Below are 27,809 nucleotides of genomic sequence, written 5' to 3' on the forward strand. Positions count from 1 at the left end.
ATTGGAAGAAAAATCATGAAATGCCCCTTAGCACCTAGCCAACTCTTTTTTTGATCTGATTTTGAGGTATATGAAAGCCATGCATGAATACTGGTTTTTTCTGAAGTGTCAAATAAACAAAGTAAAATGAAGAGACAGTTTCAGAAGAAACTTCTTTCCTCCAAAGGTATGGATCTTTTCTCTTACTGACATTCCTGAAGAATAAAAATGAAGCCTGAACATATTTATTGCAGAGAAAAATATGTCAGGCAATTCGGCCTCAAAATGACCCCATGAATAGCAGTTTCATTCCCAATTTTAATTAAGGCAACTGAGGCTTGGAGAGGTTAAATAACTCCCTTAAAGTCACAGAAGGAAGATTTGACCCCAGGTGAATCTATTACCAAAGGGCCATGATAAACACTGTGATACAATCTATTTGCCGGGGACACTCTGTTTGCTGCATTATGTCTTAAGCAGTGTGGAGAAGTGATGAGAAATGACAAGCAGGGCACTTGGCTATCATGTTTATAAAGACAAAGAGTGGTAACCTAGCTCACTTTGTGTTCTTCATCATTGTTTCTGCCATGGCTTGTAGACTGAAGGGTCAACATTGATTGTTATTCATTAAACATTTAAAAAATATTTGTTGAACCTCTTCTTTGAGCAAGGCAGAGGCATGACATTTCATACTCCAGTCTTTTAAGGTTCAAGTGATGCTAATTTAAATGCTAATGATGTTAATTTAGCATCATTTTATAGCTAGAGATCCATAGAAAAGGACGATAGTGAACTGCCTACCTCAATGTTTTCTACGTCTTTTTCTTCTCTCTCTTGCTCTTTATTTTCTCCCTACAGTATATGAACTGCTTTCAATGTTCACTTATAAGAAAGCCAATTATGATATAAGGCTTTATTCTCTGGTTAATGAAATGCCTCTGGCTAAATTTTGGAGGCAATTGTTTTCCATGTTAATATTTTCAAACAAGAAATTAGCATCTGGGTAAGTATCACAACATTAATCTAATTTAGGATACAAAGGTTTGCGCATAATTTCCAAAAGTTGTATCATTACTTTATCAAGAACTTTGTGTTCTAACCCAGAATTGCTTTTGTAGTAGCTGTTAATTTTTGTTTTTCATAGCTTTATATTTTAGGTGCACAATAATCATTAGAAAAATAAACAGACACCAATTAAACATTCATGTGCACATAAACTTGGATTTCCCCAGTATATTTCTCTTTTCTCTCATATTCACTTTATTGTAGATCCAAGATTCATTATCTGTGCCAACAGATTAAAAAGTAAATATGAAGAAAATAAATCAATTGATTATATTTACTCCACATACCTTACAATCATTTTAAAATTCAGTTTTAACTCCCATTTTTCATAAGCATGGCTATTTAATAACATGAATTATTAACTGAAACATGATTTTTACAGTATTTATCTGCTATCAATACTCTCTGCTTAAAGTAGAATACTAAAAAAAAATTCATTTCAATCAGTAATAAAAACAGCCTGTAGACCATTTACTTGGCTAGCCAGCTCCTGGAACTTCAAAAACTGTATGTACTATTATATTCTTGGGAGTAGAGAGGCTGCTACTAGAATATAAAACAGACATTCCTTTTTACTTATATGCTGTTAAAAAGTGTAAGACCAAGCCCATAAAATTTTCCAATATTTTTCTTTTTTAAAATTCAGTTAAAATTTGGATTATATGTATCTAGTGGTCTGTTATGTTTAAGTAAGTGATAACCTGCTTCCCATTTTTATGTTAATATAGATGAAGGCATCTCTCCTTTCTCTCTCTCTCTCTCTAACATTTTTTTCTCTCTCTCAAGAAATCTTAGCTACTCAACTGCCAGGGTTTGTCAAATGTCTAATCTATCCATGCAGGGAATTGAGGTGTTACAGAGACTAGGAAAGGAAGTACATTGAAGAAACAATGTCTACTCTTGAAAAACTTTAGATCTGATATGGGATTTGACCAACTAGACACATGTTAGACACACACTAGAAAGAATAAAGTAGCAATAAATAAATGTTATAAGGGCAGTCTTTGGTAGTGTACTCTAACTGGTGGATTTAAATGGACTCTATTTCAGGGGCTTCCCTTCCCTGGTGGCGCAGTGGTTGAGAATCTGCCTGCCAATGCAGGGGACACGGGTTCGAGCCCTGGTCCGGGAGGATCCCACATGCCGCGGAGCAACTAGGCCCGTGAGCCACAGCTACTGAGCCTGCGCGTCTGGAGCCTGTGCTCCGCAACAAGAGAGGCCGCGATAGTGAGAGGCCCGCGCACCGCGATGAAGAGTGGCCCCCGCTCGCTGCAACTAGAGAAAGCCCTCGCACAGAAACGAAGACCCAACACGGCCAAAAATAAATAAATAAATAAATAATTAAAAATTTGCATAGGTTGAGCAGAACTTAATTGAATGATTAAAAAAAAAATGGACTCTATTTCAGAACAAAAAGAAATTAAAATGCTAATTTTGTTTTCCAAGTGTTCTTTTTTAGTCATATATGTAACTTTGTAATCAGAAAAACAAAATGTTTAAAAAAACATTAAAGGGGTGCTCTCTTCGGCAGCACACATACTAAAAAAAATTAAAGGGTCATTCAAAACAAGTGAAAGGTAAACAGTTTTTCAAGTTAGACCATCAGAGAGGCTATCACCTGTTGCTAAGTGCACAGAGATACTCACTAGAAACTACTTGATAGATAATTGTGCCTAGAAAAAGATAATTAATCTATTTTCTAATTAAGGTAGAGGTGTGTGTGTGCACGTGTGAGAGAGAAATGTTGTGTAATGATCTTATTGGTTTTGAATTATTCTGAACACATCTCCATATTTGGGAAGGGTAATCTGTGGGCAAATACACTGGCTTCTACAGATATGGCCTGACGTAAATAATGGTAAAGTATTCATACGATGGGAAATACAAATGGACAGCATGAATTTATGCATCATTTTCTTTAGTATTAATCCATATTTTTATTTTATTAATTTAAAAATCATTACTTGCAGAGCTTAGCTTAGATATAAATGCTTGCTAGTAGTATATTTTTTGGAATGGTCATGTTACTTAAATTTCTGTTTTATTATTAAGTTAATAGACTTTAGTGAGACAAAGATCCCATTATTGTGTACCATTTTCTTAAGTACCATTAACATATCAATGATTTTAAGATGCATCCCAAATTCAGAGATGTTAGTATAAAGGCATACATTTTAGAATTGTGGAAATGAGGAAATGTATATGATGAATGTTGATTTTTTCTTTTAGGGGTGCATGTTTTAATTTCTTTGGACAATTCCCATATTACTGGTATTAGGCAATTAGGCAATTCTACAATTGATACAGTTAAACCAGAACTATAAAATTCTCTCTTCCAGGTCATATTAGAAACCAAAAATCTGAGGGCTTATTATCAGACTGGGAAAATGAAAAAAATTTTTTTTTCTTTTACATTGGCTTATCCATTTCATTGCACAGAATTTTATATATTACTGTGTAATATTTTCAGGCAACAGTGCCATTATCCCCAGAATATAAAAAAATTGTTTTACTTTTTATAACTAGACAAAACACCAGGACACAGTTAATACTTCTGTGGGGACTTTCGTAGTGTTCTGCATAATGAATGAACTCACTTAGGTTCCTATGATAAAATCCACCTGACCGCTCAAAAGGTTAAATGTGTATAAAAAGCTGGTATTTTGCTATGCTAGGAAGAAGAGTTAAGAGACACTAAATGAATTGTTTTTCCTTCTCAGATACACTTGTAAGCTTATTGCTTTTTTGTGTTATAAGTAACCTTTTCATGTGCAATCCATAGCACTATTTATTATTCATTAAAAGAAGCTACCACAGGTAAAAATACTGTTGTAATTGAGGAATATTCAATAACTTGAAATTCATTATTCATGCAAAGAAGGAAAGAGAATTAAAAATAGGGAAAAGCAAAAATTCTGAGAATCTATGTGACCTGGAAACAGGAATAAAGACATAACGAGAAAGCAAGACAGAGGCCCAAGTAGTACATAAGCCTTCTTTATAGTTCACATGTAGTCTTGAAAATAGCCCTCTTAATGAAATAAATCGAGTGGGTATATTTTTCCTACAATCAAATAAAAAAGCCAGAAAAAGTACATCAGAGCAATATTTCAAATTTCTTAATGTCAATGACCTTGTGTTATATATTTTGATAGTTGTCTCAGCATCTAGCATCATGCTATTTTCATAGTCCTGTTGCAAAAGATCTAGGTTGTTAGATGTCCAGTCATTTCCACCTTTTTATTCCAGTCCAGCCCTCACAGATCTGTGCAAACTTATCCTCCATAAAGAAAGAAGTCCAAGTAAATGATAGAATCACATGAGTCTTGGAAGCGTACACTGCTTAAAATAACTCTAGGTACCTGTAAACTATGAAATAAGAACTAAATTCGAAAATAGACTTAATTATGCATTTAGTGACAATACCCTGATGCTTTAAAACTGATGTGAACATCAACTAAAAATATAACTTAATAGATTGGCTTTTTTTTTTTTTTTTCTCATGTAATGAGCAATCCACATTTACTTTGTACTTGATGCTGTGATTCTGGACCACTAGCAATTTTTGGTTAACTGATACACAAGTTGCATTCTTTTAAAGCAACTGTGTATATGCCACTGGCAACCCAAATAACTAAATTGATTATAAAATTTTACACAGATTATAATTGGTTTTGAGAAAATTAAAAAGGTCCTGGTAAAAAGCAGAATGTGCTCTACTTCAGACTGTAGCCCTTGGACGGGAGGGATATTCTTTAGTTTATCTCTTTTCTCTCGTCTTTTAAATATGGGTTAGTATCCATATCTAACTCAGAATAAATCAATTCTCTATAGGGTTACAAACTTTCTAAACCTGCATTGTTGGTGAGAAGCAACAATGGGTTCAGTAAAAACTCAACCCTGCTATTAAAACACCTGTAAACACAGTGACAAAAATGTGGCTTAACAGTATCATCTTCTGCTATTTTGCTTATATTTTTTATACATGGAGCTAGAGAACAAAACTCAGAAGCAAGCCTAGAAATGGACATTCAATGAAAATGGATCATTAATAACTTTTATTTCCAAAAGCTTCATCCATATTATCCAGGAGGAAAAAATATCTTTTGAAACCAATAAGCCAATAACTCAGGATTCTGAACCTTTTCTGCACTATGGATATTTCTATCAGTTTTGTAAAGCCTAGAGGCCCTTCTCAGCATAATGCTTTTGAGTTCATAAAATGAAATAGACAGAAGTACAAAGTAATTACCAAAATATTTTAAAATGTGTGATACAATAATACGTATGCTTATCTATTAACACATTAAATAACAGAGGTGGTGGCAGGACTACTATAATTTCTTATAGTGAAAATGGTAAATGGTATTTTCAGCTATGTACAACAAGTATAATGTGGTATGAAAATATCTGTGATTTCTATTAGTGACAAAGTCATTGGTATTGCTAATGCGATGATTCATTGTTGCCTACATTTGTAATGGATAGAAATTCTAAGTTTCAGGGAGCCATTAGTAAAAATAAACATACGATTTTTGTTTTCTCATCAAAAAACACAGACACCCTGAATACTATCCATCCCCGAAGATCCTGTACCCTTGGTCAAAAACTCTGCATTAAGCACTTAAGGGGGTGGGACTGAGAACATCCTTTATATTAATCTCTGTAGGAAAGTGCTCATGTTTTGTTATAGTGAAAACTATTAACAGTGGTAGAATCCAGGAATAATTCTAATGGGAAAGGAAAAGGCATTATTAAGTGACTGCTGAGTGGATATGAGGCAACATTTATAAATGAAATAGTCGTTTTATGCATATTCAAAAAGTTGTGTGTCTGCCTGAGTGTACCAAAAAAATATAAGGTGAATTGTATTTTGAACATACCACCACAAATATCCTCGGATTTCTTGGAGCTAAGAGGTGCGGTTTTAATTCTTCAGTGTTTTGTAGTTAGATAATAGTGCTGAGTATTTATAGGCTCCCTTATTATAACTATAGTTCTGTCCATTTTTCTTGTCAGAATAGTTTATTTTCTGTCCCTGCTCCTGTTTTCCTTGAATTTTAGTATTGAATTTACTGACTTTGCTCTGACTCTACTTCTTTTTATAGAACCATATTCCTCAAGTTCAATTTATTTTTAAGTTGGATACTTTATGAGTCCCTTCCCTTTAGAGCTCTAAAAAGAATGTGTATTATTGACCAGATAAAGCTGTTAAGGTAACTATTACAAAATATATTTTTAGGTCCTTGGCCACCTTAATGGCTCTTTGTGTTTTAAGATAAGCTCAAAGTCCAGCGCACTATAATCTGGGAGGAGCGGTCTGTGGCTATTATTTCTTCCTCAGCACCTGCCTGATCTGGAAGAGCTGCAATCTGGCATTCTCTTTACCACCCACCACAATTATTTAAGGACTAATAATGATTTCAGGATCCAAATTAAAAAGTCTTTTCTTAGGTATCCATTTCCTTGACCAGCTCCTGTTTTGGAAACACTATTTTCTTTGCCCTCTCTAAGTCTTGATTCTCAGTTTCTCTAATTAATCTTTTATTTTTTGTCCCTTTGCAGATAGAACTTCTTTATCTTAAATTCTATCTTTAGTAATCTTATATTCTTTATTCTTTTTAATATCTCCATTGGCACTAACATTCCATCTTACCACTTCATCATTCTCATCTGATTCTTGAATCTGAGTCTTCGTGACCTATGCTTCCCTGAGTTACCACCCGCATTTTAATAACTAGCTGTCCTAGCTTACCAGGATGTGCCAATTGCACCTATAATTCAATATGCCTATGCAGGAAAGAAATCTGTTGGGCCCTTCTCCTTCAGGTGAAGAAGAATGCTTTGAAGATGAAACTCAAAACATGTACGAGGTTCTTTGTGTTACATGCTGCTGGAAGCTATCACTTCCAAGTCTGCTTATGTAGCTGACAACTGCAGCCAGGGGCATGCTGGGATTGGTGTCCCGCCCAACTCAGCTCCTTGGGTGCCAGTAAAATTTTACTGCTACTATTTGAAACCCTTGGGATTTCAGGAAATCCTGGAAAACTGTGCCCATTTGGTAAAAGATCAGAAACCATCTATGTTCTTTTCTTTCTCCTATTTGAGAAAAGCATTATCTCTGCTGTTCAGTGACTCTGATAAAAGCAGAAACCACAGTGATTTGTGCTTGTAATTTCCCCATTATGAAACAACGATTTCAGCCTCACTTTGATATTCAGATCCAAAATTTCACCTAAGTACCCAGAAATGCCATGGCAACACATGTAAAGAATAATGACTAGCCCACAAATTACATTTTAACCATGTTTCAACTTTCAAGTCCTAGGATGACTTCTTTTCTAGTAGTTTCCTTATAGAGAGATTTTTGGTTTTCTGTAGTGTAATATTGTATTTGAGTTCTACCTTTATTTTTTTTCAAGGGTGAGGATGGGGTGATGGTTGAAAAGATTGATATTTACAGTCTGAGAAAAATACAACATTCCTCAATCATACACTACCGTTCTAAATGTTATGAAGATGAAATCAAGTTATCCTGTTCCCAAACTCTCCTGATCTCTGCATATTTTATCTTACTTGGTTTCTGAGATAGGTAGGATATATTAAAATGAGTTTTAGCCTGGAGAATAAATGCAAAACTAAATTTTAATCCCTGGACATATGCAGTTTAGTACATAATGGGAATGTTACATAATTTGAAAAACAAGAAGGTCTTACTGAATGTTTCAGTAATTATTTGTAATCAAATACAAAATACAGTTAATAAGAATCTGATTCAATTTGTTAGATGTATTTAGTAAGTCCTAGGGGGTCTATTTGAGCATTCTGCAGATATTTTTTCTGTCTTTCCTTTTAGATTATCACTTTAATGTACAACAAGTGAACTTTCAAAGTGTGATATGTCTGAACAAAACTGTTGGGCAACATTTGGAAAAATATACCCAGAGGCAACTGATTGAAGATGGAACTTCCGTGTCAGACACAGAAAATCCAATTCGGTTTTGTCATTGAGTCAATTTTTTGTGTTTATTGTTGCAAAGACTTCATCCTGCAGTAATGTTGGAATCACTTCTTTCCTTGAGGCCTATTGATATTCTTGCACAGTATTCTGGGTTTTTTGTACTTATTGTCATGTCTTTAAAAAGAATGTGAGAAATTAAGTTAAAATAATTATCTATACTCAAGTATTTATAGTTATGGTCATTTCCACTTATATCTCTATATATTTATGGGTAGGTTTTTAAATATTGTGTATATTGGATTAACATCATACAATTAATCCTGAATATAAAACTTTCATCAACCCATAGTCGATTTCTTTCTTTCTTTTTTTTATGTTCACAAAAGGTGACAGCCTGAGGTAAGCTGTCCTTCTCCTGTCCTATTGGAGTTCTGGATTAATTCCTATCCTATGTATTCAAGGAAAGTAATCTTACATTGATATTAGGCAATGCATTCAAAGACAAAAATTGTTGCAAATTACCATTTCAAAATTCTAAAACAGAGCAGCTATTTTTTAACTGGAATAAAACTAGAATTAGCATTCATGATTATTTTTCTTTGTTTTTTTGATTTCTTGTTACATTTGCAAAAGTTAAAGTCTATTTTGGTGTTTTAAAAATTCCTTGTAGATGCATAAAAAGATAGTTTATGAGATGGATTATTAATATATAAATATGCTTGCCATCAACTAATCTTGACCCCATATTGTCAAAGCCTAAAAGGTAAGTGATCATTCTGAAAACCTCATCATATGATTATCATACAGCAATCAGAGCTCATCCACTTAATATTAAGATTCTTAAGGACAAAGGGTCTGTTTATCCTTGAGCATATTGTCCTTCTTGTAAAATTTTCATCTCCATAGCCTGCCCTCTGTTTGGTACCTACTATATGTGCTTCTGGCCTCAGTTCAAATGTTACTTCCTTAAACTCCCCAAAACAGAACAGGCACCCCTGTCACAGCTCCCTCTTCTTTTCGTTCATGGTACTTATCATGTTTTGTAATTAGACATTATGTAATTCCTGTTTTTCTCTCCCACTAATCTCTATACTCCATGAGAATAGGAACTGAATTTAACTGCCATTGTCGCCCCAGCTCTAGGGGGTGGCTAGTGTTGGATCCAATTTGGTGAATGAATTAATTCATTAATACATGTTCTGAAAATTCTGTACATAGTTCAGAAAAACAATAAATATTTGTGGCTAGTTTATTTATTGAATACATAATTATATACATTCAATATGTTTTAATACTGGACTTAACACAATTTTCTTATTAAATTTATGTCTTAATTCTCATCTTTACTTCCTTATAAACACCTTTTATTTTTAAAACTCTTTATTTTAATCAGATTCTCTTATATTTTGCTTTTGGATCTATGTCATAGCTGGATATAGCAGAGTAGAAATTTAGTGTTAGATAGGATAAAATTATAATCTCTGACCATCTATATTAGATAAGAAAATACTGAAATTATTTTTCCACTGTTAGTTCCTATTCATCATTCACTAAAGTACTTGATCAAATAACAGTGACAGCTTACAATAATAGTAAACATGAAAACATAAAGAAATGAACTTAGGTGTTTGTGGTTCAGAAGTATGTTATAATGTCATATTTTTCAAAAACTAAAGCAACTCCTATCTCCTATAAAGGTTTTGGTTGAATTAACAATATTTGTTTATTAAAAATTATGTTAATGCCACTGGATTTCCTAAATTTATGTACTTGTAAAACATGGTATGCAAGGCATTAAAGCTGACTTCTACACATATTGTTCTCAATACACACAGTCAATTACTAAAGATAGGCAGTTGTTTAAAAATTTAAAATTTCACAAAATTATAACAAAAGAAAAAGGGGACTAAACTAGATTTAACTTTTTAGATAACTCAAAATCCTTGTGTCTACTTATTTATTTATGCAATTATTTGCTTTTTTACAAAATGCATTGACCTACGTATTTTACTAAATGGTTGATATATAGGTTTCTCATTCCAGTTCATCACCATTGTCCTTTCAAGCTGTTTATGAAAATGGCTATCTGAACACTTGACAAAAGTGTTTAGTGACAAAGGAATATAAATTAGAACTTAAATTAAAAGAGTATCTGTAATACTGTAATAGATATTATGGAAACATCTAAACGATTTTCACATATCAATCAAAAGTAACTTCAATTAAAATAAAAAATAATCAAACTTAAATCCCCTGTAATAGAAAATGAAGAATAAAACTAAAAAATAACTGAGATTTCTCAGAGTCAATGAATGATAAGTTGTATGAACCATATATGGAAATCTAAACTGAAATTGCATAAATCAGACGTATTATTGCCTTAACTCACCTGTAAATATTAATTAGGAAATAATTAGTGTGAAAATTACAGGCAGATCCTTTGCCAAGTATTAAAACATTTGTTGTTAACATCTGAAATAATTATATTGTTACTGAAAATGTTTAATAGGTGATTGATACGTATAATAATTATTACCACCTAGTTAGGCATTGTGTTATAATAGATAGGGTTAAATATAAATTTATTCCTTATAAAGTAAAAGTACTTAATAGCTATATTAATTAAAGACATACATTATAAATAAAGAAGTCACATAATTAAAAAAATAATATTAAAGTAGCATCTCAGCATAAACATCTTACCTTTAATGGTTTAACTGAAAATGAATAAATATACTTAGGTTTTTAAAATGTAGAATATCATTAATATTAAAAATATTTCATTTAATTACACTGATAAAGGTAGTAATAATAAATTGATTAAAATTGAAGGTACGGTAAATATGAGAAAAATGCAGAGAAAAGGTTAAGATCTGAGAAAAACAAATCTTTTGATGATAAGTAGACAGATATCAAGATCAGTCTGTCTACACCTTGAAAAAAGCAACCTCCAAAATTACCACTTTTATATTTTCAAGGCTCATTAGTAGTAGTAGTTGGTCAGATCATAGCATTCATATGTCTGTTGATTATTTGAAATGAGTGAGAAATATATAAGTGATCTCAGATAAACTATCAAGATGGCCGCATGTAGAAATGGCCTAAAACGAGAAACAGATCCCTGTCTACCTCTCTTATTTCAAATCCATTTGCATAACCCCATTGCAAAATATACTAAAACTTAATTAACCCATCAGTACAAATAAGAAAGAAGTGGTACAAGTGAGGCAAATATAAGTGCAGCAGCCGCAAATTAGACTGACAGCTTGAATGTGAACACAAGGATAACGACACTTCGGTATGGGTGTCCTCTAACCCCCTAGCAGTTAGTCTCCATCAGTCTCCTTTCCCTCTCTCACATGAAATATCTGCTGAAACAAATGGCTTCTCTCCCATTATTGCAGATGTAAGCTGACCTAGTGGACCCCTGTGGGAGAGCATACAAAGCCTGAAGAAAGTTCATCAATCTTACTTCAGAGTAGAAGTACGCAAATTGGTTATAATCTATGTAACGTCAACTCCTAAGATCCTAAACTCAATCAGCTGGGAGCTAGCATTACCCGTAACCTGCAGGTGCTTCTATATGCCATGTAGTGAGTGAATGTTCTACGTTCTCAATGCATATCACTAAATCATCACTGTGGCAAGATGCACTTTCTTACTGTGGATTTTCTAAACATTCTAAAAAGCCACAGAAAAAAAGCAAAACCATAGCCTCAGAAACCTAGACAATGGGAAGAATCAGAATCCTTAATTTATTACATACTCTTATAAATCAATGCAATAAAAACAAATACCCCAAGAGGAACATATTTTAGAGTGTACCTTAGGTGACCTGTTCCGATATCTGTCAGGGCACAGAGATGAACAGAGGGAATGGTAGAATGTCAGAGCATACGATAGGTTAAGGGAGGCACCTCACTATCACATGCATGTTCAGAGAGCAGTCTGGATTTACATATAAATATTTTACAAATATAAAACCAAGTCAGAGAAAAACAAAGAATTTCATTAAATGCAATAGCAAAGACACTAGATGCGAACTAATGGCCATTAAGTTCAAAGTCTATTTCAATACATCCTTCCTAACCTATCAGGTTTCTTTCTTTTCAAGGGTATTTTTAGATGTGGTGACCTCAGTAAAATCTCTGATGGAGGGATGAATAGGCTTCAGTCATTGGTTTCAATTTCTAGCTCACATCAAGGTCTCCTTCCATTTTCAATAGGTAGGAAACCAACTGGCTGTCTAATTGCTCCTTGGTCAGTACAGGGGGCAAAGGCTGACTAGGCAGCCATATTCAGGTCCCATGAACCAAGAGAAAAAGGTACGAGAGCTGGGCCTGGGTGGGCCAAGGACCAGTTGAAACTGAATTTAAGTTAACTTAGTGGGTGGTCAGTTAAATGCTTTATAGGAAGGTTGCTAGGTTTGTCGATTGGGTGGCTATTGGTCATCTAGTTGTATGATCAACCCGCTTACTCATACTGTCCTTTCCTTCCATTCATCCATGCCTGAAGCTTCCTTTATTAACTCATGCTCCATGTCCTTCTCCAATTATTTTTAAGCTTAGAAATATTTTCCCCCATCCAAGGTATTTCTTTGATATTCACAATTTCATTATTTTAATGAAGTTTTTCAGGACTAGGGTAATGAGAATCTCCAGATCATCATTTTGTTTATATACATAACCCAAATAAATTCTTCAATAATTATCCTTGTTTTATTTTATAAATTACCATTGTCAAGGAGGAAGAAAGAGAGGGAAAGTGAGAAATAAAATTGTTACTCTGGCGAGAGAGAGAGAGAGAGAGAGAGAGAGAGAGAGAGAGAGAGAGGGAGAGAGAGAGAGAGAGTGTGTGTGTGTGTGTGTGTGTGTGTGTGTGTGTGTGTGTGTGTATGTAAGAGACAAAGCGGAGGTGGAGGGTGCTTTCAAGTTTATCTTGCTCAGCTCTATCCAAAGAGATATCATTCTCGGTTTAGAGGAAAATACACTGAACTGGGAATCACAAGACCTGGTTCTAGATTCCTTCCAGTCCTGGTTCTGTCACTAACTGTGAGAACCCGGCAAACCACATAGCCTATGTGTCTCAGTTTCTGTGTCTGAATTCTTATCTGCATTTGCCTTTTGAATTTGCATAATGTTATGATGCTCTAATAGTATTATATACATCAAAGTAGTAGCACTATGAAGTTTCTATAAGTGCCCAACAATTATTAAGCTACATGACTATTGTTCTTGTTAGCGTGAATTTGTGCCCAATTCCAGTCTCCTCTTACTGACTATAATCCTGTTACTACCTCTCCCTAGGTTTTTTATTTGTTTTGGAGAAGGTGGGGTGCTTTGTGCCTCTTCGTAAACATTTCAGGCAAATTATTATCCTATAATTTGATCCATCATCTCAAGACCCTACTGTCTTAGGCTTTCAAGAAGACAAATAAATAGCATGTAAAACTCTTACTGATGTGTTGGCCAGTTCAACATGAACCCTCATGAATCTCTACCTTTTATTTGTGACAAAGGTTATCTGGTTAGAACGCTCTGAATTTACTGTTTGAAACAGAGTAACCACTCTGGGAGAAAATTAGGTCATATGCACAACTCAAAAGCCAAAATGTGATTCATGGGAGAGATGTACTTGGTTCTCTGAGGAACTGTTGACCTCCTTTGAGACCACAAGGCAACCACTCCTATGCCTATCATGCTCTAAGTGAGACCTATCCTGGAGAATAGATGCACATTAATAACATTAACAACAACAAATATGAAATGTGCCATTTCAATACATTATGAAATCTGGAAGCAAATTATTATTGATTTTGGCCCAGATTCCATAATAAATGGAGGCTATGCAAATAAAGGTTTATATATATATGAATACTTACTGTACTGACAATTTCTTCCCATGAATTCTCCTGGGCACTCACAGGAATAGTTAGCAACAAGGTCTGTGCATATTCCACCATTTTTGCAAGGCTCAGCTTCACATTCATTAATATCTGAGGAAAATAGAAGAGAGGAAGAGAATTATTGGTGAAAAAATGATCAGTTATTAGAAGGTTTTAGGCGTTTCAAATAAAACAAAGTCTAAATAATGCTGTGTGTGTGTATGTCTCTAGTCAATAATATAAATGGTGCCTACAATCGACAATGTATTAGCAATCAAATTAAATCCAGTTCAGATGGAATTGAGAATCCAAATCCAACAGAACTAAACCACTCTCCTATCCTGAAAATAAATATGAATAGTTTGGGGAAATATTCCGCGTATCCTTAGAATTAAATCAAACAAATTAACCCTGATAGAGGAATGAATTGGTATCACAAGATCTAGAAACCTCCCCAGCAGCAACCACTGCCAATTAACACTGTCTCATTTCACCTTAATTCATTAAAATTCTAACTGACAGAGATGTTTTAGTTTCTAAATAGTTCGCTTTTGATGAATGCGATGAGAAGTAAATTGGAGTTAATAGCTAAATCTTGTTATATGCAAAGTATAATAAATGTAAATGATGATCACTTCCTAATCTCATTCAAGGGTTTCTAAAGTTAGGAGGGCTAAAGGGACTTACCTTTTATATATCATTATTACACCTGATGCAAAATCATACGAAATATAAAACATTCAGCAAATTATACTAATTTCCACGCTAATTTTGGACAACAGGGACAACAAATGGGATTTTGAATGAAAAAAGAATTAAAGACTAATTCAGTCAAATATCAGTCGCTGATATTTACACATCCTTTCGTCTAAGCTCAGCACCAAGCTAGGTTCTGTGGGAGCCAGTAAAGTAATTGGAGGACATGCACTGCTCCCCATCACTCTCCCTTCCTATCATCTATCTCAATTGAAATCCTGCTCTGCTCTTATTCCCACAACTCCTTCCTACATATCTAAATGGTGTTACTTAGGGACTGTCTGTTTATGTGCCTTTCACCCTTCCACCTAGTCAATCTGTGAAGTTTACAAATGCAGCACCTGTCCTGCACTGTTCGTTGTACCTCCACAAATGCCACACTCTATCTGGAAAACCACTAGTGCCCAATAAATATTTCTTGCTAAAATTTATAACAAAATAGTGGTGCAAACAATCTGAAAAAAATTATTTCAGATGTGTAATGTGCCTTCGGATACACTACAATGTATCAAAAGTTATTCTGAAGTCCTGGGTTTTCATAGTGCTTAAAACAATATGATCATTAAACTAGCCCCTCAATATCAAACAAGGACAAAATACTAGAAAACCTCTATTTTGCCCTTTCCTTTAACTTCTTTCTTATAAACAGCATCTCCTCCTGGAAGCAGATTTGGTCATCCTTTCATTCTAAGTTTATGGCAAAGTTTGGTCTAAATTTCTTTAGGCAGGTGACCACTTTCTCTGAAAAAACCATCCCTTTTGGTTTCTGGTCAAGTGCTACAGTTTGAGAGTAGAGACAATTCATGACTGTGTTCAGAGAGAATCTGAATAATTTGAGCATTTTATAATATCAAACAATAGGATAAAATCAGAATCTGATCATCTCTAAAAAACAGCTGTGTACTATAAAATATAATAGACTCACAAATATTTGACACAAACTCTTAAGCAAGAAGGAAGGAAGGAAAGAAGGAGGGAAAGGAGGGAAAGGAGGGAAGGAAGAGTATGTCACTTATTCATTCTCTCATCTGATGAAATATTTATCTCTTTTTGTCTTAACAAAAATTCACTTTTTATTTATATTGGACTAACATGCAAAATACTTTCATTAAACTTTGAAAATAGCACAAAAGTCACTGTGCTACTTATTTTCTTACCAGATGAATGTCAGGAAATGGCAATGACTGGCTACTTTGGAACATGCTTAATATGTCTTTCCCTGTATCCTATCTACTACAGTTTGTTTTAGGTGAGGTATGTCAGAGCCTGACAAGAAGTTAAATCTTCATGTCTTAAAGAATGCATTGCCTTATTTTGTAAAGTTAGACATAAAAAGCTACTCTTTTATATACTTATAGGGAAGAAACTGAGTATTAATTAATGTCTGAAAAAGAGCACATAAGGGAAATAGAATTTGATCTTAGATTTGAAGGAAAGTTTTAATTAGGATTAATAAAAACAGGATGAAGAGGGTATTGTATTTCCAAGCAGGGATCCAGAATGAGTCACAACTTTGAAGAGAAGCGTTCATGGTATGACGGTGTGTTCAAGTACACAAATAGCACAGTTTGTCTGGAGGACAGAGTGGGAAGGGGGGTGCTGGGAACCAAGTCTGAGGATGCAGATAGAGACCAGATTACCATGAACTCTTAGTGTCAGCTGAGGTAACTGGCCATTCTCTTTTGGCACTGAAGGCTTGGAGCCAGCTGTGAGGGTATCCTCTATACCCTTGTACCCTAGAAAGATTTAGAAAAGCCGTATGTGGGTTGGACTTAAGAAATAAATGAAAGAAGGCTGGACAGAGACCCACCCAGGATTTGATGCTAAGAGGTACAACATATGTTTTAATTCTCAGGTAAGAGAATTACCTTACCTGAACATTTCTCATTTTAATATTGACCTATATCATAAGTAAAATCAAACCCAGCTCTTGCTGCTTTGAAATGTTAATAGAAGGAAGTTTTCATAGTTGATGATGTGAGATCAAGAGTTATTATATGTACTATTAAGGATATGCAGTTACCGTTGTTCTTTGCTTCCTCATTTCTTCTAAATTTTTACACGATAAGTAGTACTTAACACATGAGAATGTGAATTTAATTGAGACTAATCGACCTTGGAACGTCTATCTATTTGTTCATCAGACCAGGTCTACAATCATCAACAATGGAAGTTAAAATTAAGAACATTTGTTTCTAAAAATACAGTTACACCTTTACCCAGAGGTTAACATGAGGTGGAATGAACTGGAATTGCATTTGCTGAAATGAAAATGCTTTCTAGCCATACTTAGTTTGTGATTTAAAAAAAAAAAAAATGATCCTCTACTGTTTGTGCATTTTTTGCTTTTTTTTTTTAAACCAAAAAACTACCTTGATCTAAATTCATAAAAATAAAAACATTATATTAAATGAGTTACATACTTTAATATAGTAGCAAAATAAGTAAAACATTTCTGCCTATGTACACATCTAGTAACAAGTAGGCTCAGATAACAGATGCAAATTACACAGAAGCCTTTATATATCAGTATAATGCAAGTGTTCTTTCAGCGGTGAAGGCTATTTGCACTGTGATTAACACTGCAAGCAATCTAAATGGAAACAGACCTCAATTGGAATAAATCATGTTTAATTAAAGACTAGATATAAATACTCACAGAATATAATGAAATGAAAGTTAAACATCTTTGTAATAAATCACATACATATTTCTTTGTCACAGATCATGACATTATCATTTCCAGAAAAAAGTCCTCATCTATTCCAAAATATACTGATATATAATAAATTATTTTATAACTAAGAAAAATTTGACATAGCAGTTCCATACAAAATAGGAATTTCCATATTTGGTCATTTTTATAGTTCATTTATAATAATAATAGCTATCATTTTTTGAGGTTTTTAGTTCTATGACTGCTTCCTGAGAATTATTTTTTAAAAATAACATCATTCAAAGCTAGATTTTATAATTAAGACACCCAGCTGAGTCCTGATTCCTTACTCTGAAAACATAAATTTTTGCTGTCCACCCTCTAGCTGACTGAAGCACAGTGGTAGGAGCTGAGCATGATTTCCAGATACAATCTCGTGATGTGTGTGTGTGTGTGTGTGTGTGTGTGTGTGTGTGTGTGTGTGTGTGTGTGTGAAGGAATTAAAAAGCAAAGCAAAACAAAACAAAGCAAAGCAAAACAAAACAAAGCAAAGCAAAGGAGGGAAGGAAGGAGAGGAAGAGATGAGAGAATAGATAGTTGGTCACAACAGCATGCATATCTTTGAAACAAAAGGTACTCTAAAAGGATGTCCAGACACTTTTTCTGTTGTAAATACTTACATAGATTCATTCATATTATATGCATAATTTAGTCTCTTTATCTTTACCATTATTTTGCCCTTAGCCCACCTTTTATAGATTTGGGAAGGTGTGCTGTAGTCTTCCCTATTAGGCTTGGCTTTTTGCTAACAGAAATAATGTCAACCCATGCACCCTCTGGAGATGTCACTGTGAGAAGCCTCCTCTAGTTATTGAAAAACACATATATTCATTAAGATCATTCTGAGTACTCCTGAACTTATACACATGTGCATCATGAGAAGTGCTCAGTTACTCCTAGTCTTTTTTTCTGGATCTTTGTCAGACCATCACTGTGCAAATTACAGCCCCAAAGCCCATGAAACTGACTTTGGAGTAGTAGGCTGTCAAAGAGTTTTTGAAAATCAAAATTATATTTGCTAGTTCCTTTATCAGTGCCTTCAAAAAACAGTGGCTTCTCTGGGCATGATTTCTCACCACAGAAATGATGTTGCTTCTTTTCAGATCATTATATTTAAATATTCAGAAATCCCATTCTTCATTATAGACTCCACTAGCTGGTCAGAGAGGAAATGGAGATTTGCGGAGTCTAATTGCTAGGGCATCCTGTGGAAACTTTCAAAATTAATCGATTAACTAAATAACTAATTAATTAATTAGTTTTCAAACTGGCTCCCATTTGTAATCTGCAGAACAGGAATGATTGCACATTGCACTCTTGGGCCATCAGTGTCCCAATTCACCCTCGAGTCTCTCTAGAACTCCTGAGGTGGATGCCATCTGGCCCCAGTAGTTCAACTACATTTACTTTGCCAACTTGGCCTAGAATATTTTGAATATTGACCACCATTTAGACTAGGACATCCAATCCTTTTTAGGACAGAAATCCATGTAACCTCCTCTTGAGTGGAGGAAAAAAGACAACTTAATTCACTCGTGAAACTACCTCCTTTTGATCCCCAAGTATATCCAGGTCCCATGAGCATCAAGAAAGGAACAACTGATTCTCCGGCTGAGCACCTCCGTTTTGATATATTAAAAGGACACCATAACTAAGCCCTTTTTTTTCTTTGCAAAGGTATAATTCCTTGGCTTCCTTATTCCCTTCCCTTGGGCTGTCTTTCCTCCTGCAATATTGTTATTGACTGTTAAATAGCCCGCAAATGCTTATTTTCAAGTCTGCTATTTTTGATCCTTTGTAACCCATCTTCCCTGGGCTCCCCATTAGCTATTAAATATTCTCCAGACTTCCTGTGAGTGACTGCCTTTTAAAATTTAACCTTTTATATTTTTTCTTACCTAAAGTCTATGGGTTTTCAATTTCTCTTTTAAGGCTGAATAAATTATGATGAATTTCTAGGAATTCTGTCCTCCCACTCAGGTATTGAATTTAATTACGTCATAATCAGAACTATCTACAGGATTTCCCAATCATTTTGGGGGCAAGTCAGTATATTTTTAATCTTGTGTGCTTGAGCTCTGTTTTGATCTGGCCTTTTGCTATAATGCTAGTAATTTATTTTAAAGTAGCAAATTAAAATGAGCATTCTTGGATGAGAACATACCACAGGCAAACCTTTTATAATAATTTACTGATAACCTTCATTTACCAAGAACAATAGTGTAAAAAAATATCCAAGAGGTATTTAACCATCACTGCTTACTAACAAAGATAATACTCTATGCTCATCTGTATCCTGGCATTCTCACATTTATTTTGAGATCTCAATTTTAATGCAAGAAACTTTGTTATTGGTATCCAGGTAGGGCCCAGTTCTCTAGGATGTCTCCATTTAAAATTATTTCAGTAAGGCTTTAGTTGTCTTAATTAGTTATTTGGCCAGCAAGATAAGACAGTTATTCCCAGATACATATAAAGTCAAAACCAGGGAAGATAGAAGAAGGGTTGGGGGAGGGATAGTCAAGAGGGTGATATAACTCAAATATTTGGGGACTTGAAGAAATTCATAAATAAATGCTACATGAAAAAACACAGTAGAAGCTAAAATGAACCAATGCCTCTGGAAAATTTTTACCAAAGAGCAAACAATTGCAAAGAACATTACCTTAGGGGTATGCAGCATAGTAACTTGACCTGCAATAAATATTCATTGATTGGTAAGAAAACGGAGAATACCAGAGACCTGGGGAATCATCACCTGTACTGTGACAGTGAGTTCCTGGATTTGGGCAGATGTACCAGCCTAGTTCTAAAGCGGTTCTATTAAGGAGAATGGATTTAGAACAATGCTCCTCTTAAAAGTTAGAACTTTTAAAATATACCAAAGCCTCCACACCAGAGAGTCTAATTTAAATGGACTTGGGTGGAATGAAGGCATAAATATTGTTTTATAGGAGTCCAGGTAGCCAGGGTTGACAAACACTGCATAGAACCTCTGTGTATGAAGTCCATCTATCCATCCACCCATCCTTAGTTCTCTGCTAGGTTCTAAGAATGCAAAGGTTAATATATCATGGACCCTTACTTTTCTCAAGGCTCTTATAGTACAGCAAATAGACGAGGAAATAATCAGTTACAGTACAAAGTGACAAGTGCTCTAATGAATGAACGCACAGTTTCTCAGAGACTTCAAATAGCAATAACTAAATTAGTCTAGCAGGCTAGAGAATGTTGAATTTTAGAGGTGTCTATCTGACTGCGGAAAATGCTTCTGAGTTATGTCAAGTTATAACTAATTACTCTGTAAAGTTATTTTTCTAAATTAATATGCATCTCATTATTCTACATATCCGAGAGTGACTCCTCATTTTCCCATAGTTCTGTGCTCCAAGTATAAAACTCATACATTTCCTTTTATTATGTATGTTATAATTTATATATTTTTGCATATTCATAATGCTTTATCCAAAATCAATCACTCTATTCTGTCAAATGCATGTTAAATTAGTTTGCTTGCAGTTCTCTCTAGTGTTAATGGTCAATACTAAAGATCAACTATTTTGGATTTTTTCCATAGTGAGTTATCAGAAATCCATAACTGGCTAAAATGAGATGGGATTCACATGGGAAGCATAGCTGTGATTCACATGGTTGCTTTCACACACCCATTCACTCACTCATTCATTCATTAAAACTTTGATGAGCACCTTCCATGAATCAGGCTCTAAAATACTGAATATATGATTGGATACATCAGTGAACAGGGATAGTTGCAACTGTTCTAAGAGGTCTCACCTTCTATAATTGGAACATAAAAGGACACAATGTTTTCAGAGAGAACTGAGCACTTTTCAATGTCTGGATATGCACAGAGACTATGTGGAACTACTAGGGATGGTGGTTACTAGATAGTCTGGGACCAGATTTTTATGGCCTAACAAATCAAATTAAGGAGTTTGAACTTTAGTCCTTGGACACTGAGAAGTTAATAGAGAATTCAAGAAGTGTGGAAAGGGGGCATGGGATTGAATAGATCTGTGGTTTAGAAAGCTCATTCACTCTAGAATTTCATTACTGGTAACATTTGGAAAAATAATTCAAAGAGTTGGAAGGGCAATTTATGTTGAGTCTGTATCACTCAGACCATACATACAACATGATGACTACAGCATGTATCTTTAAACATTTGGCTTGGTTTGAAATGCATACAGACTTCCTAATATTTAGGGTTGCCAGATTCAGCAAATAGAAATACAAGATGCCCATGCAATATTTGGCTCATACTTTATAAAAAAATTTTTTATCTGCAATTCAAATTTACCTGGCCATCCTGTATTTTATTTGGGAATCCTACTTGAATAGTCAACTAGAATATGATTTCTCCATATTTTCTTTCTTTACTTTTATATAAGCACTTTAATTTCAGCATATGGTCATGCTTTCCATTTTGTATACTCAGCAGACCCCAAGGAAAACTACCTACAGTAGAAAATCTTTATTGACAAATGAGTCCTCCTCAGGCTTTTGCTCAAACTAAACTTCGTTGCTTGCAAAGCAGTTGATAATCTTTAGAGTTTACCTGTATGTAAGCTTCAATGTATAGTTATACTTGTATATATATCAATACTTCAGCTATGTAAGAGCCAAAGTAGTCCATTTCTAAATAGACGAGCAGTTATGGATTTTAGGAATAAAATTACAAGAGATGCCCATTAAGCCAAAATCACTTAAGATTTTGAGAAAAATTACTAAGAGGAATAAAAGAACTGGGGGAAAATTTGCACTCTTATCAGCAAATTAATTCATAATGGTTTGGAATATACAGTATGCATGAAACTTACAGTAATCACTTATTTCACTTCATATGCAAGTTGTAAGTAGAAGGACTTAACACCAGTATATCATTTTGAGATGCATTTTTTATCAAGAGAGGCTTTTAAGGTAATAAATTAAAACTTACAATACACCAGGTTAAATTATTTTTCTCTTCAATGACAGTAATTTTTTCAAAAAAACCCACATAGACAGTAACTTATACTAAACATGATGAGCCATTAAAAGCATACAAGCAATGTCACATTTAAATAACGGGCAATGATACACAGTTACATTTCATATATACAGAAAAATAATTTCACTTAGTTCAGAATTAATTTCTTAAAAATAACTCTATAACATATTAAGTACGGACAAATAGCTCTTTAGGATGACAACTGATTGACAACAGTTAGCACATCCATCCACTTGTACCATGAGCCAAACCTTGTTTCAAACATTTTGTATATATCATCACACCCTCTGAGCTACTATTATCATAACTGTTTTCCAGATGAGTGAATTGAGACATTGAAAATACAAATAATATGTCAGAGTCACACAGGTGCTGAAACTGAGATTAAAACCCAGATAATTTGTCTCAGGAATATATGCTTTTCACCAGTTAACTTTACCACCACTAGGAAATATGAATTCTCCTTCACCTTTACTTCATACTTGCCTTCAAGGTACCACTCTATGCGCTGAGGAGGACAGAGAAGCCAGAATACACAGCCCTTGATCTCAAAATGTTTAAAATGTTCTAGTAGTATTAGTATCACTGCTCTAGGCCAAAGACTCCAGTCCTAAAATCTTAGTTTGGAACACTTTTTTTCCCTAATTCCTTTATTCCTTTTAGTAATTTTTCTCAAACTCTTAAGTAGTTTGGGCTTAATGGGCATCTGTTCTAATTTTATTCCTAAAAGCCATAACTGCTTATCTGTTTAGAAATAGATGTCTTTGGCTCTTACATTCTTTTATACTTGACTTTTAACTTTACATTCTGATGAAAATAATACATTTATTTTTGTTTCTTTCTTTACAGAGGACATGGATCTATTTTATACATGCCAGCTGAAATTCTTATTTTTCAAAGAGGATAATCCACATTTTTTAAAATCATTATTTGCAAGATAGCATACACATAGAAAAGTACACAAACCAATAGAGTTAAATGAATTATTGTTAAGAGACAACCTGTTTAACAGTCACCAAGGTCACGCACAAGAACAACGCCAGCACTTGAGAGCCTTTCCATGCCCCTTCTATTCACAACTTCCCCTCCACCCTCACAAAGGTAACTGACCTCCTGCTTATTATGGCAATCACAGCCTCACTCTTTTCATGGTTTAGAGTTTTGCTACTTAAATACGCATTCCTAAATAGTATCTTTTATTCTCGCCTATATTTGAAGTTTATAGTAAAAAAAAAAAAAGAAATCATTCAGTACGTGCTCTTTTGTTTGTGGCTTCATTCACAATGTTTTTGCACGTGGTTACAGTGAGTTCATTTTCATTGCTTTCTAATATTTCACTATAAAATGCACGACAATGCATTTTCCCTTTCTATTGTTAATGGCATTTGTGTTGTTGCTATAAATAAAAGCATCCATAAGTGTGCTTGTACATAAGTATATTAAATTTCCTCTGGGTATACCTAGGAGTGAAATGGCTGAGTCATTTATATACTTTAGTGGATAATGCCAAACTGGTTTTTAAGTGGTTGCACCAACTTGCGCTTCTAATCAGCAACTTAATTCATAGTATTTTTGAAGATACAATACACATGAAACTCGCAGGTAACCACTTATTTCACTTCATATACAAGTCGTAAGTAGAAGGGCTTAACACCAATATATCATTTTAATGTATATTTTTATCAAGAGAGGTTTTTAAGGGAATAAATTAAAACTTTCAACTCACCAGGCTGAATTATTTTTCTCTTCAATGACCATGATATCTTTTAAAAAACATAGACAGTAACTTATACTAAAAATGATGAATCATTGAAAGCATATAAGCCATGTCACAATTAAATAAAAGACAGTGATACACAGTTACATCTTGCATATAAAGAAAAATAATTTCTCTTAATCCTAGAATAATTTCTTAAAAATAACCATAAATCAACTCTTACCTACAGATATATGTAGACTCAGGTAATAAAATAAGAATAGTTCCTGCTTTTACATTTCAATATCTTTGAAACTTTATATCATAGGCATAATTAAAAATGATGAATTCTATTATACTTTAAAGCTACTCTAAGGATTAAATAAGGTAATTTATGGGAAGAAGATAAACTTTAAGGACTGTAAAAAAAGCTATTTACATTATTATAATATGGACCAATCGATATTTATATTGCTCTGTTGAATGTTTCTTCATTAGGTTGCTGGATAAAAATGATACTGCTGCTTTTGGGGTTATCATCAGAGTAAATAAATGGGTAGGATTTTCATAAATGTTCTACAGAAGAGCAGCTCTGCCTTGGAGAGGCATGAAAGATAGTATTTATCCCCATAATTGCAAAGCCCATGGAAATTTTGATTCACTGAATGGCATAATTCAACAGATACCCTCAGTATATTTCGTTCTAAAATGGTGACATTTACTATTTTCTAAACATTGACTCTCCATACATTTGGCCTGAGAGATCACTGAGCTCTATATTTGATAGACATACATTATGGCTGGTAAGGTAGAGAACACTCCTTTTAAAATTCTTAGGCATGTCAGTTTCCATCAAAGTAAAAGAGCTGGGTGGCTAGATTACCCTCAGTTCCAGAATCTCATCTACATAATTATAGGAGGTTTCCTGGCAGAGCTGGAGGCAACAAAACATCTGCCACACTCCAGGCCACCATGGAAGAATCTGCTTCAGGAACCAACTCACTTCTCAGAGCCAAAAAAGTGCTGCCTACAAGCTGTTAATTTTTATATTTTATTTTTTCTCCCATATTTATTGCTAAGGATGCCAAATCAGCATATTTTCTTCATTAAAAGTGACAACACATCGGGAGATTGGGACTGACATATACACACGACTGTATATAAAATATATAACTAATAAGAACCAGCTGTATAGCATAGGGAACTCTACTCAATGCTCTGTAATGGTCTATATGGGAAAAGAATCTAAAAAAAATGAAAGAGTGGATATATGTATATTTATAATTGATTCACTTTGTTGTACACCTGAAGCTGACACAACATGGAAAACCAACTATACTCCAAATAAAAATTTTTTTAAATGCATTGGGATTCAAGGAAACTCCTGCTTCTGACCAAGCCAAAGTTCAGGGACCAGATTTGCCCTCCTGCCTGAAACAACCGAAAAAATAAAACAGACAAAACATATAACAGTTTTCAAGACACTGGATATTAGGAAATGAAGGATAGTAACAAACCAGGTGAGTTCTACAACTGCCCAGGTTTACTGCCTTAAGAGAGATTCCAGGCCATGGCACAGTGAGAAAGAATCCAGGTGGAACCTGGCCAACTCTATGAATTAAAAAGAGGGAGCTGAGAGTCTGGAGAGCCCAGGAGCTAGAGTTTGCAGGACAGAGTGAGCGGAGAGGGCTACAAAGAGGCAGCCCACAGGGACCTACAGAGCATATCCTGTACACTGCAGTGCTGCCTCAGGAATTCAGCAGAGCATGGAGCAGCCCATGCAAGTGAGGAAACTACTGAGGAAAAAACCATCTAAATGGACCAGAGGGAGCAATATTTGGAGATCACACCGGGCCAGGAAAACTGCCAGTTCCCTCCAGTGGGACTGGAAAATAAACTAATTCCTGGGGCACTGAGCAGAGGACTTAGAAGGGCCTTGCCTCAGTAGTGGGGAGTAAATTAGTCCGGGACTAAAGATCTCATTTGTCTTGCCTAACAAATCTCAGAAGTAACACCCAGAAGAATCAAACCATTTCCAAGAAATTTAATCATGTAAGAGAACTAAGCTCAAGAAGATATATAGAACTACAGCGTATGAACATTCCCACTCAACGAGGTAAAATTCATTAGTCCTGATGGGAATCCCCAGTCAGGATTAATAGACATGTGAAAAAGCAGGAAGCGAGCCAGATTTTAGAATTATCAGACAAGGATTTCAAAACAGGTAGTATAACTGTGCTCTGTATATTGAAAATGTTAAGTACAGACATGGAAAATAGAAAAAGAGACCCAAACTGAACTTCTAGAGATGAAAACCACAATGTGTGAGATGAAAAATACACTAGAAGGAACTAAAGCAAATTAAATATTGCAGAAGAAAAGATCAGTAAATTTTTAAGATGTAATAGAAACTATACAGAATAAGATACCGATAGGAAAAAAAAAAACTGGACATCTGTGAGTTGTGGGACACATGTATATAGGTAACCTAAAATAGACGTGATTGGAGTCCCTGGAAAGAGTGAGCAGAAAAATATTTGAATAGAAAATGGCCAAAAATGTTCCAAATATGATGAAAACTATATCACAGATCCAGGCACCAGAAATCCCAAGCACAAGTCAGTATCAATGTGGTCAAAATCTGGAAGAATATTCTCCCAACTGTTAATAGTATTTACTATCAGAGCTTAAGTGTGGGTGATCAGATGAGTGGAGAGCAGATTTTCACCTGATGTTTAACTGTTTATTTTTTAAACTTTTTGAAAAAAAATTAGTGGGATTATGAGTAAATTTTTCTTTTGATTCATAGTAGAATTTCGACCAATAAAAAGAAAAAAGAAAAAAAAAAAAAAAAAAGAAATCCCAAGCACCAGAAACATGAGGAAAACTAGACAAAGCCACATCATGATTACAAAAGATGTAAAAGTCATTCTGTAGATAGACGTAATCTTTTCAGTAAATGATTCTGGAACAACTATTTAAATAACTACATGAACAAACAGACAACCAAAACCAAAAACTCAGGTCCATATCTCATGCCATATACAAAAATTAACTCAAAATGGTTTGTAGACCTTAGAATAAAACCTAAACCTATAAAAAATTATAGGAGAAAATCTTTTGGGGTTCAATTTAGGCAAAGATTTCTCAGATACAACATCAAAAGCATGAGCCATCAACACTGATAAATTGTACTTCAACAAAATTATAAACTTGTGTTTTTCAAAATCAATTTTAGGAGAATGAAAAGACAAGCCACAGATTGGGAGAATATATTTTCAAATCAAACATCTGATAAAGCACTTGTAACCAGAATATGTAAAGAACTCTCAAAACTCAATAGTAAGAAAAAAAATGACAAAAAATGGACAAAAGATTTCCTTCAGAAAAAAGAAAAAAAAAAAATATGAATGGGAAAACATATGAAAAGATGTTTGACATCATTTGTCAATAGAGAAATGCAAATTAAAATGAAAAAGATATCACTACACAACTATTACCATGGCTAAAATTAAAAAGACTGACCATAGCAAGTATTGATGAAGATGTAGAGAAATTGAACTCTCATACACTGCTGGTCAGAACGTAAAATAGTACACTTAGTTTGGAAAATTGTTTGACAGTTTCTTCAATATTTAAACATAGAGTTACCATATGATCTAGCCAGTCCACTCCTAGGTAGTGACGCAAGAGAAGTAAAACGTCATGTCCATGTGAAGACATTTATGAACATTCATAGTT

At 34.3% G+C, this 27,809-nt stretch overlaps 1 protein-coding gene across 2 annotated transcripts in view; it reads right to left on the reverse strand.

Moving 5' to 3' along the window:
- The window catches only part of EDIL3 (EGF like repeats and discoidin domains 3), a 431,990-nt gene that overhangs the window by 172,483 nt on the left and 231,698 nt on the right, over positions 1 to 27,809 (reverse strand). For both annotated transcript variants that reach the window (XM_082377943.1, XM_082377944.1), the window contains one exon: positions 13,887 to 14,000. In XM_082377943.1, the coding sequence (XP_082234069.1) occupies positions 13,887 to 14,000 (114 nt within the window). The remainder of the gene's footprint in view (positions 1 to 13,886; positions 14,001 to 27,809) is intronic.

The sequence above is a fragment of the Balaenoptera borealis genome, assembly GCF_965194805.1.
Source record: "Balaenoptera borealis genome assembly, chromosome: 2".
In the NCBI taxonomy this organism is placed as follows: domain Eukaryota; kingdom Metazoa; phylum Chordata; class Mammalia; order Artiodactyla; family Balaenopteridae; genus Balaenoptera; species Balaenoptera borealis.